This window comes from Galeopterus variegatus, unplaced genomic scaffold (assembly GCF_000696425.1).
Source record: "Galeopterus variegatus unplaced genomic scaffold, G_variegatus-3.0.2 Scaffold575, whole genome shotgun sequence".
Taxonomy (NCBI): Eukaryota; Metazoa; Chordata; class Mammalia; order Dermoptera; family Cynocephalidae; genus Galeopterus; species Galeopterus variegatus.
Window position 1 is genome coordinate 585,757 of NW_007726686.1, and position 12,501 is coordinate 598,257.

Here is a 12,501-nt window from a genome sequence, read left to right on the forward strand (position 1 = left end):
CTTGGTGTTGTCAGCACCACGCTCAGCCAGTGAGCGAACCGGCCATCCCTATGTGGGATCCGAACCCGGGGCCTTGGTGTTATCAGCACCGCACTCTACCGAGTGAGCCACGGGCCGGCCCATAAATGGAATTTTTGACCTGAGGAATTCATTGAGCATGTTGTATATTGAGAGATAAGACCAGAAAGCCCTCCAGAAAAGTTGTGCTTCTGACCACCTGCGGCAGTGGTGTGCGAGCATGCCTTTGCCTACATTCTTGCCAACCGGGGTAGTATCGCTCTTTCATTTTTGCCAATCTGATAGGGTTAAAAATAGTATCTCGTTTTATTTTACAGTTCTTAGATCACTGGCGAGGTTGAAAATGTCTTTGCCGAGTTTTTCAGATTGTCTTCAGCTGTGATCGCCTGTTGGCGTTTGTCTTGTGTGTGTGTGTGTGTGTGTGTGTGTGTGTGTGTGTGTGCTGAATACGTACCAGTTTTAGCAGTTACCTCTGGAGGCTGAGGCTACAGGGGTTTCTCTCTTTCAAGTTATGTATTTTTGTAATGTTTCAAGTTCTCATAAAGAGTATATGCTTCTTTTGCTTTTGGAATCAGGGAAAAAATTAATGGTTTTGTTTTGTTTCGATGGCTGGCCAGCCTATTTTTTTGTTTGTTTGTTTTCATAACGTCTACATTCCAGAGCTCACCATTCAAGGTTTCTGCCTTATGGCCCTAGCCTTGTTTTGCAACATGAAATGGGTCTGAGTCCTGATCTGCCTTTGCCACCCTTGTGGCTCTGGCCAGTATGTTCAGCCTTGATGATTCTGAGTCTGCTCATCAGCAGAACCAGGGACAAGCCCTGCCATGCTAGGTCATGGAAGAGAAACAGAGCTCTGCTGGCCTGGAATGTGACACTGAACACGTGTGGCTGTGATCATTTTCCTCTCTCTGCTCTGGCTGTTCCCTCCCTGATTTTTCCCGCATCCACATTCTACCTCTCCTTTTCGACCTGTTCCACTCTACTTCCTCCTGACCCTTTGCCCAGTTCCCCCTCTGGGTGTGATCTCACCTTCCCCATAGAACTCAGGTGGCTCTCCTGCCCCCTAGAGAAGCTGTTCTGATGTGGGGCCCAAGCATCTGCCACCAGGGAGGAAAAACCTGGCCTGGTAGTTTGTCTCTTAAGGGCTGTGGGATTTGTAGTCTCAGAAAGATAGGATTTTAGAGCAGGAAGGAGTGTTCACCAGCATGGGGCTGAGTGACTCGTGTGTATGTGCGTGTGTGGGTAGTTTCTCAAAAATCTCCCACGAAGTAAATATTTTCATTGTCATTTTACATGTGAAGAAACAGACAAAGAGAGTGACCTGCCCAAGGTCACATAGCTAGTGGGTAACAGGGCCAGGGTTTGGCCCCAGCCACCCAACTTGGAGCCTGTGGCCTTTCCAGAATGCCTCCTCCTTTCCCCAGGAGCATCTGCCCAGAATTCACTTCATGCATGAGGAAGCTGAGGTCCAGAGAAGCTAAGTTATCCCAGGGCACACAGCTATTTGCATCCTGAAGAAGACACCAGCTCAATATAAGATTTAGGCATTGGAGACCATGGGGTCCAGTGCCAGGAAGGCATGTAGGTTTATTCTTATGAGCTTCCTGCAGAGGACGGTGGCTGCCAGGGGGGAGTGTTTTGCCCAATAGACTGTGGGGCATGATCCAGGGACAGCAGGGAAAGCGCCCTGGCCCATGGGTTGCAGTGAGGGGAATGACCCACACTCAAAATGTTTGTGCAAACACTGGCCTGGTGGAGGTGGGAGGGAGGGAATTCACCTGCGTGGAGCATTGCATTGTGGCAGACGCTGCCAAATGTTTGCACTTCTGTTCTCTCACTGAGAAGGAGCACCAGGCTAGGATGGGGTTGCTAACTTCTCTAGACTCAGTAACGAGCTGTTTGGCCCTGGGCACCCCACTTAACCTCTTTGAGCTTCTGCTCTTTCTGCTAGAGAATTCCTGCTGTGCCCAACCTCACCCAGCTTTCAAGAGTCTCAAAGGTAGTAACAGACATGAAAGAGCTTTGAAAAGGCCAGGAGTGCTGAACAGAAGCCGGGTATCACTGTTACATCCTGGGGTGCTTGGCACGTGTCTGCGGCTGCTCACAGTGCCCTCTGTCATTACAGCTAAATAGCATTGGCAATTACTACAAGCCGTGGTTCTTCAAGCACGTGGAGAACTACCTGAAGACAAACCGAGAGGGCCTGGAGTACATTCCCTTGAGGCACTACTACCACCGCCACACGCGCAGCATCTTCTGGGAGCTCCAGGTGAGGCTTGGGTTTCCCATAGTCCTAGCTCCTTTTGACCAGCGGGCAGGGAACCCGGACAGTTAACATGGTATCCACATTCCCCTTAAGTGAAAAGGGTAACTTTGTCCTAAGGAACCAGAACACCTTCTTAAGCTGCAACACAGTCATTTCCTTCTGAGGGAACTGACTGCCTTCAGATAAATCAGCAGGATCTGACCAGGCATCTGCTCAGTGCCAGGGAGTGGGCCCCTGGGCCGGCACTTTGGAGAATACAGACCAGTTCCATCCTTGAGGAACAGTTAGCCTGCCAAGCAGACCGGTTCTGGCACTATAAAAGGCCACAAGAAAAGAGGAGGATGTGGCTAGTTCTGCCTAGGATTGGAGGTGGCAGTCAAGCTTGGCCTTGAGAGGTGAGCAAGAATTTGCTGTGTGTGTATGGAGCAGTGGGCAGATGGGGAGGTCTGGAAAGGCCCCTCAGAGATGACCTGTGTGCAGGGACCTGAACACAGGGAGGGCAGGCCACACAGAACTCTGGGGAGAGTGCCCAGATGGAGGAATAGCCAGAGCCGAGGGCTTGAAATGGGCTAACATAAAATTAGCCACTTTCATGTGTACAGTTCAGGGGAATTTAGTACATTCACGATGTTATGCAACTACCACCTCCATCTACTTCCAAAACATTTTCACCCCAAAAGGAAATCCCATACCCAGTAAGCAGTCACTCCCATTCACCCTTCCCCCAGCCTGTGGTATCCACCAATTTGCTGTCTCTGTGGATTTACCTATTCTGGGCATTTCATGTAAATGGAATCATACAATATGTATCTTTTGTGACTGTCTTCTTTCACTTAGTTTAATGGTTTTTTGTTTTTTTTTTTCCTTTTTGTCTTTTTTCGTGACCGGCAATGGATCGCAACCCTCAGTGTCGCATCCGGACCGGACCAGGACCGGCAACGGGATCGCAACCCTCGGTGTTGCTCCCACGCCTCGCTCAGCCAGTGAGCGGGAACCGGTCTGTATGTGGGATCCGAACCCTCGGCGGGAGCGCCTGCCGCACTTCCCAAGCGGCGCACTGTAGCAGTGTGCCACCGGGCCGGCCCTAGTTTAATGTTTTTATGTCAGTATTTTATTTATTTTTATGAGTGAATAGTACTCCATTGTGTGTATATATCATGTTTTGTTTATCCACTCACCTGCTGATGGACGTTTGGGTTGTTTCAACCTTTTGGCTATTGTGAACAGTGCTGCAATGAATATTCACACACAATTATTTGTTTGAGTACCAGTTTTCAGTTCTTTTGGGTATATACGTAGGAGTGGAATTGCTGAGTCATTTGGTAATTTTATGTCTAACTTATTGATGAACTGCCAAACTTTCCACAGTGATTGCACCATTGTACATTATCACCAGCAATATATAATTATTCCAATTTTTCTACATTCTCACCAACACTTATTATTTTCTGTTTTTTAAAATTATTACAGCCATCCCAGTGGGTGTGAAGTGGTATCTCTTTGTGGTTTTGATGCATTTTCCTAATGACTAATGATGTTGGGTATCATTTCATGGGCTCATTAGCCATTTGTATATCTTTACTGGAGAAGAGTCTATTCAGATCCTTTGCCCATTTTTAACTGGGTTGTTTGTCCTTGTTGTTGAGTTGTAAGAGTTCTTTATATATTTTGGATAGTAGACTTTTATCAGATACATGATTTGCAGATATTTTCTCACATTTCTGTATGTTGCCTTTTCACCTTCTTGATTAGTTCTTTGACGCACAAGAGTTTTTTTATTTTAACGAAGTTCAATTTATTTATTTTTTGTTGTTTGTTCTTTTAGTGTCATATCTAAGAATCTACTGCCAACTACAGGTCATGAAGATTTACCCCTATGTTTTCTTCTAAGAGCTTTTTGGCTTTAGCTCTTATATTTAGGGTATTGATCCATTTTGAGTTATTTTTTTATATATGGCGTGCGGTAGGGATCCAACTCCATTCTTTTGCATAAAATTTTCCAGTTGTCCCAGCAAGGCTGCATGTACTTGAAAAACAGCAAAAAGACCACTGAGCTACAGCCGTGGTGGAGAGAGAGGTCAAAGGGCAGCTAGAGGCTAGATCATGTGACTCCTTGTAGGCCAAGGAAGGATTTTGTATTTTATTCTAAGCATAATAGGAAGCTAGTGAGGTCTTTGAGCAGGAAAGTGACATGACCTGATTTTTGTTTTGAAAGAATAACTTTGATAGCTGGCCAGTTGTCCCAGCAAGGCTGCATGTACTTGAAAAACAGCAAAAAGACCACTGAGCTACAGCTGTGGTGGAGAGAGAGGTCAAAGGGCAGCTAGAAGCTAGATCATGTGACTCCTTGTAGGCCAAGGAAGGATTTTGTATTTTATTCTAAGCATAATAGGAAGCTAGTGAGGTCTTTTGAGCAGGAAAGTGACATGACCTGATTTTTGTTTTGAAAGAATAACTTTGACAGCTGTATCAAGAGTGGATGACAAGGGGTGGGGGGAAGGGTAGGCAAGAGAAAGAGTAGAAGAAAGATTTCTCTTGTCCAGGAGGCAGCAGTAGAGGAGGGAAGAAGAGTCAGATCTGGAAGATACTTTGAAGGTTGAACCAGCCAACAGGATTTACAGATAGATTGGTCGTGGGTGTGATTCCAAAGGTCTAAGGCCCAAGAACTGGGCGAATGAAGGCATGGGAATTGATTGGCATGGGAAATGTGGGGGAGGGATCTAGTAAGGAAAATCAAAAGTTTGGTCTGGGACGTGTCAGTTTGAGATACCTTTTGGACATCCAGATGTGATGCCGAGTAGGTGGCTGGCTACACATGTCAGGACTTCAGGGATTCATTAGAGGCTGAGGCTACACCTATAAATGTGGGCATCAGCAGCAGAGAAGTGTTGTTTAAAGCCAGGGAAGTAGATGAGTGAGGATGGTAAGAGAAGAGGTGCAAGATTAGGAAGAAGGAACCAGCCACAAGAGGAGGAGGTGTTGTCAGTTAGAGGAGGGGTGAAAAACCAGGAGAGTGTGGCGGCCCAGAAGCCAAGTGAAGGTTGTTTCAAGAAGGGAGACGACAACGGTGTCAAATGCTGCTGAGTGAGATGAGGACAGAGAACCGACCTCTGGTCTTGGCCAGCCATGGGAGGGTCATTGTTGACCTTGAGCAGTGGAGGTGAAACCCTGACCAGTGGGTTTGAGAGAGATTGGAAGACAAGGAGAAGTGGAGACAGTAAAAGCAAACCTGAGAGGCTCCCTCCAAAGGGAACCAGAAAAGCAGGGTGATAGCAAGGGGGGTTTAGAGCCAAGGGAAGCTATTTCTTTTGTGCAGTTGTTTTAAGATGGGAGAGATTACAGCATGTCCATGTGCCATGGGAACGATTCCGTGGAGAGGTAAAATGACAGTGCAGGAGCGAGGGTGGATATGGTGACATTGTGAGTAGGGGCACGGGAGTGGCACCTGTGCTCAGGTGGAGAGGGCCTTTTGATGGGAGTGTGGAAAGTTCATCCACTGGACAGGAGGGAAGTGGTACACATGGGTACAGTTGCTACAAATATGACAATTTGGTGGTGGGAGGCTGGGAGTTCTCTTCTGATTGCTTCTAATTTCAAAATGAAAAAGGAAGCAAAGGTCTCAGCTGAGATGATGGGGGTAGGGTTGTTGACGGTTTGAGGAGAGAGGACACTTGAAATTGTCCCTTGAGAGTAGGAAGTGCCAAGATTGCTGGGCAGCACTGGGCCTGCCTAAGGTTCGTGATTGCAAGTCCACAATGAGAGAAGCATGTGGTTATGGGTTTCATGGTCCAGCTGTCTGGGTGGGTGTAGAACAGGAGAGGGTTAGATTCAACCAGGTGAGCATGAGGAGTGGGGCAAGGGTGCGGGCCCTAGGGTGTGACTGTGGTGAAATCTAAGCCAGCGGGGGAGGCGGGAGAGGAGGGGCTCCCAGGGCCCAACAGGCGACTGGCATGGTGACCTGGATGCCCAGTTGGCTGAAGCACTGAAGTCAGGGTGCCAGAGGGCATGAGCTGGAGAGAGGTGGTGATGCTCAGAGGCGATGCTGGCAATTGAAACTACGGAGACAATGAATATGACAATGACAAAGTCTAGGGATCAGCAGACTCTCCTAAAGGGCCAGATGGCAAATGCTTTAGGCTTTGCAGGCCATGGAGGCTGTCACAGCTACTCAGCTACTCAGTCCTGCATGGACAGGATCATCTCTCTGGGTATTAAAATCACCAAAAATTAATGTTGAAGAAGGTGACAGTGACAGGTGTGGAGGATGGGAGGGAATTCAGTGATCCAGAATCCAGTGACAGGAACCATGGGAGTAGGGGGTGAGAGAGAATCCAGTGATTCAGGATCCAGTGAGGGGAACCATGGGAGTGGGGGTGAGGAGGAATCCGGTGATCTAGGATCCAGTGAAGGGAACCATGGGAGTGGGGTGGAATATTGGGCATGTGCTTCATGGTTGCTAAGGTTGGTTTTAGGGAAGGGGGAAGAACAGAGATCTAGAAGCAGGAACGAGGGGCCAGAGGACCTACCTCACCCCCATCTATCCCAGTGTCGGGAGGGACATAGAGAAAATGATACCTATTAAGAAGTCTGCAGGGGACAGCCAAGTTCCAGTTAAAGACAAGGAGAGGGAAAGAATGTTCAGAGAAGAGACAGAAGATGGAGGGGGTTTTGCTGAGGTCAGACCATGAGCACACAGGGGAAGATCTGGAGCTCATGGGACAGTGGCAGATGGGTCAGATTAAGAGATGCTGCATTGCTGTAGCAGGTTAAGAGTGTGGGTAATGAGGCGCCTGGAAGTTCACGGATAAGAGAAATAGGATGTGAGGCATGGCAGAATGACCCCTGGTAGTCTCTTTGGAGGAGGCAACGAATCACTTCTGATCTTGGGATAGGTCTCCTAGGCAGAATGTGGTAGGCTAGTAGCAGGGGTTGGAGCAGTGGGGCCATGGAGGTCTCATCCCAGCCTGGGTGCTCTGGGCTTCCCCCACCCCACAGAGCAGTGTCAAGGCCCAGAGCGGGCAGTAGGCAGTTTTGCCAAAGGCAGATGATATCATGAATCCTCCTCCATCCCTGCCAACAGCAGTGTTAGGGTTGTGGAGGTGTGGCTTTTTCAAGAGCAAGGATATTTAAGAGACAGGAAAAGAAAGAGGAGCCAGCAAAGGATACTGAGAGAGAGCATTGGAAAGATAACAGTAGTTAACATTAATCACTCCCTTGTGTTAGTTGTTATGCTCAATGCTGTGCGCACATTATCTTCATCTTCCCAACAACCCTGTAGGGGGAGGTACTAGTGTTATTTCCATTTTACAGATGAGAAAACTAAGGTTTAGGTTATCCAAAGTAAGTAACACAACCCAGTAAGAACATATTAGTTATCTATTGCTGTATAATGAACTAAACCTGAACTTAGAGGGTTAAAAGAGCTAACATTTATTATCTCACAGTTTCTGAGGGTCCAGGCTTTAGGAGTGACTAATCTGGGTGCTCCTGTCTCAGGGTCTTTCATGATGTCAGCTTGGGCAGTGGTTATCTAGAGGCTTGACTGGGACCGGGAGATGTGCTTGCAGAAAGTCTTACTCACGTGGTTGTTGACATGGGCTCCTCTAGTGTCCTCACAACGAAGCAGCTGACATTGTTTATACCACAGCCCACCCCATCAACCAGTCATAGTGTGGACTAACCTTGAACTGACCTTAGATGAGGCACCTCCCTTTTGCCAAGGGCAATTCTCCCAAGAGGGACTTGGTGTCAGCAGACAGCCCTCCCCACAGCTGGGGGGGGAATGGATGCCTCCCAGGAGGAGGCGGAGGGGGCCCCTGGGTGAAGCACATCAGCATCCTCTACGGTGGGAATTGCAGAAGCTAAAACATTTCTAGGAGTAATAATTTCAAGTGCATGCCTTTTCTACCTCCCCTGGGAGAACTCCTCCTTTCATTGGGGGCCTTCTCCAGGAGCTCAGCTTCCTCCCTGCTGAATCAGACCCTCACACTTGTGCCAGGCCCAGCTGGTCCAATCACTGCTCCTCACCCAGCTTGGTCCACCAGCAGCAACACATGGGTCAGGATCAGCTACATAATTTGCAGGGCCCAGTGCAAAAAGCAAGCAAAAAGTGCTGTTAAAGGTACTAAAATATAAATCTTTTTCCTTTCTTCTGTGGTCTCTCTCTTGTCATAAATATTTGCAATTTAATGTCATTCACCAGCAGCAACACATGGGTCAGGATCAGCTACATAATTTGCAGGGCCCAGTGCAAAAAGCAGGCAAAAAGTGCTGTTAAAGGTACTAAAATATAAATCTTTTTCCTTTCTTCTGTGGTCTCTCTCTTGTCATAAATATTTGCAATTTAATGTCATTTTAAATAAAGAAAAATTGAAAATGTAAATAATTATCATGAATTTTACGGTTCATTTTTAAAATACAGATGTAAGAGCATTTAACACCTCGTGCATGTGTATTTCTTGGTTCCATTAAGAATTCTGCATAAAACTAACTCGACTGTTTTTATTTCACTTCTTGACACGTGCACACTTTACCAACTAGCACCACCTTTGGCTTGCTGATGAGGGAGGAAGGACTAAGAGCAAAGGGACCAAGGGTAGCCGTGTCTTGCCCTTCCCCAGTACAAGGAGCTAACACCACCAGTAAGAGAGGAGATGACAGGGTCCCTGGTGTTCACGTTTCTTAGAAGGCCACCGCCCAGGGCCTGCCTCTGGGACTGGGGTTCTGGTTCAGGCTGGGCCCCTTGGATGTGCAGTGGGGCCCTGTAGCCCAACAGAGCAGAGGCAGCTGGTAGCAGGCTGGACACCAGCAAAGGGCAAGGGCAACTGGAGAGCCGGGGGCTGAGGAGGGAAGGGGCTGTTAGTGAGGGTCCCTGGAATGACTGGCCTCAGCGTGTTGGCAGGGCAGGGCCAGGGGACCAGGGTCACTGAGGGGCAGAAGGGTGCATAATAGGGAAGGACGAGAGGGAGGAGAGGAGAAGGGCAGGGCACAGTGTTTAAAACTTGAACTTTCTGAGGCTGAGACTGGTGGGAGGGGCTTCAGCTGATACATTCAGCTAATAATTGACTCTTTTTAGGGGAAAACCATTAATGGCTTTTAAATATAAGAAAGGTGATGCAGTCTCACTCAGAATTAAAGACAGGCAAAACAAAACTGCAGGAGTCTCATTTTCGCCTCTCAGAGTGAAATGACAAAGATGGAGAAGTTTGATAACACGTTCTGCTGGCGAGGGTGTGGGGAAACAGTATTCTCCTGCATCATTGTGGAAAGTATAAAATGGTACAGCTCTTGAAATAGTGTCCATTAAAACTGTACATACTGTTTGAGCCAGAAGTTTCCACATCTAAGAATTTATCTTACTGATACATATACATATTAATGGGCAAAGACACGTGTAAAAATCATATTCATTGGAATAATCTGGAAATAATCTAAATGGTACATCCATACAATAGAGCAGGAGTCAGCAAACATTTTATGGAAAGGACCAGATAGTAAACAGTTCACAGGTCTTGTGGACCATAAGGTCTCTCTAGCAGATACCTGCCCTTGTAGCCTGAAAGCCGCCATGACAATATATACATGAATACAAAACCAGAGGGCAGGCCAGCCTTGTGGACTGACCCCTGCAGCACAGCATTAGGGTCCATGGCAGAATGCGGTAGCACTCTCTGGATTGGGGCACAGGATACAGGATAAGCACAGTGCTCCAAGATGCTACCATTTTTTTTTTTTTTTTTTTTTTTTTTTTTAAGTCCATCTGCTTGTTCATGCATCAGATGTCTCCAGAAGGGTACACAAATAATTCACACCAATGGTTGCCTTTGGGGAGGGGGAAGCAATTGGGATGGGAGGGGCATGAAGTAGGAGTAGGGCTGGGAGGGAAACAGGGTCAGGGATGTGAAGGGAGGCTTAAACTTTGCCCTGTTAGGATTTCTGTTACAGGCATGTGTAGCTGATCCAAAAACAACCATGGAAACAATAAAAGCCATGCTGTTTATTGAGCTGTTTTGTGCCAGGCATTGGTGCAGGCACGGGGATCTAACAGAAGAAAGTGAGAGTGATCTGATCCCAAGAGGCTGGAGGGGAGGAGTCACTCAGCCTTCAATGCTTAGTATGTGTGGCTTCTTTGGGGAGCTACCCAACCCCTTGATTGATGTGGACCCTTTTATGAGCTGCCTCTGCCTCTCTTTGTCCCAGCTCTTCTCACACTGTGGTCCTGTGCCCTGTCTCTGTTATTCCTGAGGGAGTGAGCATCTTAAGGACAGGGAGCAGGTCTCAATTCTCTTGGTATCCCCAGCACCCAGCATAGAACCTGGCACCTGACCTCATAGGCAACTTATAACTGTCTGATAAATGAAGGAACATCCTTGGCTTCAAGGGCTCTAGGAGCTGTGAGAATGGGGTAGCAGGTGAACACTGGTGAGCCTCAAGAAGATGGCAGGCTTTTGTGAGCCAGGAGCCACAGTCTTCTCTGTTGGGGAGTGGGTGGGATTGCTGGCCAGGGGGAGCAATGGAGAAACTGGAGGAGAACAGAGGGCATGCTGGGAAAGCCACAATGCTGGTGAGGCCGCTCCTCAGCTGGAGGCATGGAAGGGGAACAACCTCTGCTCAGGGGGGTTCTGGGGAGGCCGGATGGGAGAGGCAGGCAAGTGACCAGGCTGTGAGCAAGGAATGCTGTAAACCCACAGGCCGCTTGTCAGACCTGAGCCGGACTTCACCCATCTCAGGAGAGCTGTCCCTGGCTGTGTGACCTTAGGGAAAGTGCTTCTCATTCAGCAGCACTCACTTCTCAAACATTTATGGAATGCCTGCTCCGTACCAGCCACTCTGACCTTAATGACCAGGAGAAGAATGATCACTGCTTTACTTTGCTCCAGGCACTGGGCTGAGTGTCTTCCATTTGGTGTGAGTGTACTTCAAACAGTTTGTGGAAAAAAGAATTGAAAGGTTCTATGCATCTTTCCATGATCCTTTTGAAGTATCCTTTTATCTCATCCTCCAAGTCCCATTTTACAGATAAGGAAACTGAGCTCAGAGAAGTTAAGTAACTAGCCCACAGTCATCAGAGCTGGCAAATGCTAGAGTTGAGGATCAACCCCAGATCTGACTGGTAAAGTCCTAGATATCATCACACTCCCAACAAATAGGGGAATTGTACCCTGTCATACTTATGTCAAGCGCAAAACGAGGACCTGACCCCTGGCCCCTTGCACATGGAAACATACAACCCTTGTTGGTTCCTTCTCTTCATCCCCAGCCTTTGTCTTTCAGGACATCATCCCCTTTGGCAACAACCCTGTCTTCCGCTACCTCTTTGGTTGGATGGTGCCTCCCAAGATCTCCCTTCTGAAGCTGACCCAGGGCGAGACCCTGCGCAAGCTGTACGAGCAGCACCACGTGGTGCAGGACATGCTGGTGCCCATGAAGTGCCTGCCGCAGGCCCTGCACACCTTCCACAACGACATCCACGTGAGCCGGGGCAGGGCAGGGAGGGCAGACCGAGCATGGTCCCTCTGGGCCTTAGCTTTTCCAACTGTAAGATAAGGGCCTTGTCCCCATGCTTCGGCCCACTCAGTGATGGCTCTGATGGGAGAGGAGCATAGGGCCTGGTGATATGCACTCCTGCATGCTGCTCCCATGAGCTGGAGTCATGAGGAAGCTGTGAGCAGTCAGGGAGGGCAGTGGTCCCCGTAGAACACTGCGAAGCCTCCTGTGGGTGGGCATGCATGGGCCAGCCATGAGCCTGTCACCTGTTGGAGAAAAAGCACCAATAGCCATCTCTGTGGTCTACTCAGGTGTACCCCATCTGGCTGTGCCCATTCAACCTGCCTAGTCAGCCGGGCCTGGTGCACCCCAAGGGAGACGAGGAAGAGCTCTATGTCGACATTGGAGCATACGGGGAGCCGCGTGTGAAACACTTTGAGGCCAGGTTCTGCATGAGGCAATTGGAGAAGTTCGTCCGAAGTGTGCACGGGTGAGTGACCCAGAGTGTGGTATAGTCCCTCTGGCTGAGAGCCCCAGGTTACTGCTCTGGGGCAATGAGGCCAGCTCTGGGTTGAGAACCAGGAGTCCCGGGCTAGACCAACTAGTTGCTTAGATTCCCCACAGCTGTGGCAGCTTGTGTCTGGGAAGTAATCTGGGAAGACAGGGTAGGACTGCAGGGACTCTTCTTCCTGCACCTCTCCTCCAGTGAGCACATCCCCAACCTCCCAGAT

At 48.6% G+C, this 12,501-nt stretch overlaps 1 protein-coding gene across 2 annotated transcripts in view; it reads left to right on the top strand.

Moving 5' to 3' along the window:
* Window positions 1-12,501, top strand: part of DHCR24 (24-dehydrocholesterol reductase) — a 29,950-nt gene that overhangs the window by 13,419 nt on the left and 4,030 nt on the right. For both annotated transcript variants that reach the window (XM_008570144.1, XM_008570145.1), the window contains 3 exons: window positions 2,144-2,287; window positions 11,558-11,755; window positions 12,082-12,260. In XM_008570144.1, coding sequence (XP_008568366.1) covers window positions 2,144-2,287; window positions 11,558-11,755; window positions 12,082-12,260 — 521 coding nt within the window. The remainder of the gene's footprint in view (window positions 1-2,143; window positions 2,288-11,557; window positions 11,756-12,081; window positions 12,261-12,501) is intronic.